Source organism: Lathyrus oleraceus, chromosome 3 (assembly GCF_024323335.1).
Source record: "Lathyrus oleraceus cultivar Zhongwan6 chromosome 3, CAAS_Psat_ZW6_1.0, whole genome shotgun sequence".
Taxonomy (NCBI): Eukaryota; Viridiplantae; Streptophyta; class Magnoliopsida; order Fabales; family Fabaceae; genus Lathyrus; species Lathyrus oleraceus.
Genome location: NC_066581.1, coordinates 477,740,852 through 477,743,142, shown reverse-complemented (window position 1 = coordinate 477,743,142; position 2,291 = coordinate 477,740,852). Strand labels below are relative to the sequence as shown.

At 30.9% G+C, this 2,291-nt stretch overlaps 1 protein-coding gene across 1 annotated transcript; it reads right to left on the bottom strand.

The window, feature by feature from the left end:
* Positions 1–323: 323 nt before the first annotated feature.
* Positions 324–1,064, bottom strand: LOC127131727 (uncharacterized). Its single transcript, XM_051060647.1, has one exon. It carries the CDS (start codon positions 1,062–1,064, stop codon positions 324–326), a length of 741 nt encoding a protein of 246 aa, XP_050916604.1.
* Between the last annotated feature and the right edge of the window lie 1,227 nt (positions 1,065–2,291).

The following is a 2,291-nucleotide window of genomic DNA, read 5'->3' as shown; positions in this document are numbered from 1 at the left end:
TTGTATCACACCTTTATACTCCAATTAATATATTTTGCTTATAAGAAGAAATCTTTATTTTACTACACGCAAAACTAGTCTTTTTTGTTTTTAAAACCATAACAAAATTTATCTTGATGAACTTTGATGGACAATTTCGAACACAACCACTCCATCATAATATATTAATTTCCACACATCAATACAACAAAATATTCAAAACAATCTTCTAAGAACAATACAACCAAAAACAGTGAAGCAAACCATTCTAAAATAAAGAAAAATAAGAGCAATGGATCGAACAATCAGATTAAGGGACATTTCTTCTACCTTCTCATGGTCAATTAATTTGAAGCAAGAGCTTCCAAAATAGCAACAAAAGCAGATATAGGATTTCCAAATATAGCTGAAAATATTAGCTTGAATACCAAAATTGCTATCTTCGTGTACTTGCTTATAGTTCTTGCCCTCCTTGAAATCCTCAAACTTTGATCCATCTCCATGCTCGTCAGTGCAAGTTGAGTTTCTCTATCATTACTTGAATTTGTAGTTGCAATTGATGTATCTCCTTGAGAAAAGTAACCCCTCCTCCAATTCTCAACTATCAAATCCTTGAAACAAGACACGTGATAACAACTATTTCTATCATAATAACACCACCCTTTAACATTTCCCACAACACTCCTATGCTTACATTTCACACACTTTGAATCAACTTTCTTGGACAATTTCAGTGTCACAGTACCACTTTCATCAGTAATACTATTTTTCAACTTCAAACAACAAGGGTGAAGATCATATCCTGTCCTAGAACAATGGTAGACAAACCCTAATATATCTTTTCCACAAGCATCGCAGTATCTTTCTCTATCTCCAGGTGGTTTCTTGTGAAATTCGAAATAGCTTTTCTCAAAAAATGGATGAAAGGCGTAAGGATCGGGATATGCACATTCTCCATGTAGGACATAGTTGCAATGAGAGCTGTTTTGACAATGGTAATTTGATCCAAACCCTAGTTGTCTACAACCGCTGCAAGTGAATGGTGCTCCTGGAGGCTTCTGTCGTAACAGGTGTTTATGATCCATCTCAGTTAGTTTTTAGATATCACAAACGTCTATGCTTTCTCTATATATATGCAGCGAAATGAAAGCGTGCCCAATAAGTTTCTTATTTTTCCCTATTTTTTATGACCTTCCAAGAAATGACTTCTTAATATACATGAAGTTACGTAGTTTTTCTTCTTCTAGAAAAAGCAATAACATCTTCATGATTTTTATGTATATCATTATCTTCTAGAACATTCATACTTATTTCCCCAGTTATGTGAGTTTCGTATTATATATTCCCAACTTCCTAGTTAAAGAAATGAATCAGCATTATATAATTAATAATTGTAGTTATCCATTTAAACACATTATCTCAGATTATTATTGTTAATTTGAATCATGTAGTAATCATTTCTTAGAAAATAAAGTGAAGAGACTACTAACTTGCTAAGAAATCTAGATTGTTGCATCATAAAAGAAAAAGCGTAGTTCAACGTGATATACATGGAAATATGGTCGGTGTAACCGATGATGACCATAAATTAAAAATTGGCTTAATTGACATGCATTTATCTCTGTCATTGCGTACGGTATCAAGGGCAACTTAATTAATTAATTAATAAATAAGTTTCCAATAACTAGTTTGATTCTATTAGATTTTTGACTTTCTCCCAAATTTTTAGATTCTTTATAAAAAATAATATTCCCTTGTCATTAATCTTTGGTCTTTTTAAAGTTTGGAGAAACTTATTTAAAAACAATGAAGTTAGATATATTTAGACTTTTAAAATTTTAATTACTTTAATAAAATTAATTAGTGTTTGAGAAAACAAGTGTGAGTTGAAAATGTTAAAAAAGAAGTGTGGAAAAGACCTAAATTGATTAGAAAAGTTGAGAATTGAGCGTTTATAAATGAGAGGATTTATATTCCTTTCACCTTAAAGTTTTGGATGAATATGTATCATGTCTCTCACAAATTGTGTTACTCATAAAAAAAAATTCAGTGTAAAAATGTTTCCTCGATCGTGGAATTGATGACTCATCAGTGATATCATGGATCATTGATTCAAGTGAATGATGGATTCACATATATGAAAATTCCTCCATACATAGTGGGTATGAGGCATGTTCCATTAAGAAAGTATCAACTGTGATACAAAATGTAAGTGGATGAAAGAGTATCTGTTTTATCTAACTCTCACAATAGTTAACTGAATGACCGAAAATTATATGGGTAGTTTAAAATATTAATATGTTTTTATTACA

Excerpts from the sequence above, each read along its gene's own strand:
- LOC127131727 (XM_051060647.1), bottom strand. The coding sequence starts at position 1,064 with ATGGATCATAAACACCTGTTACGACAGAAGCCTCCAGGAGCACCATTC.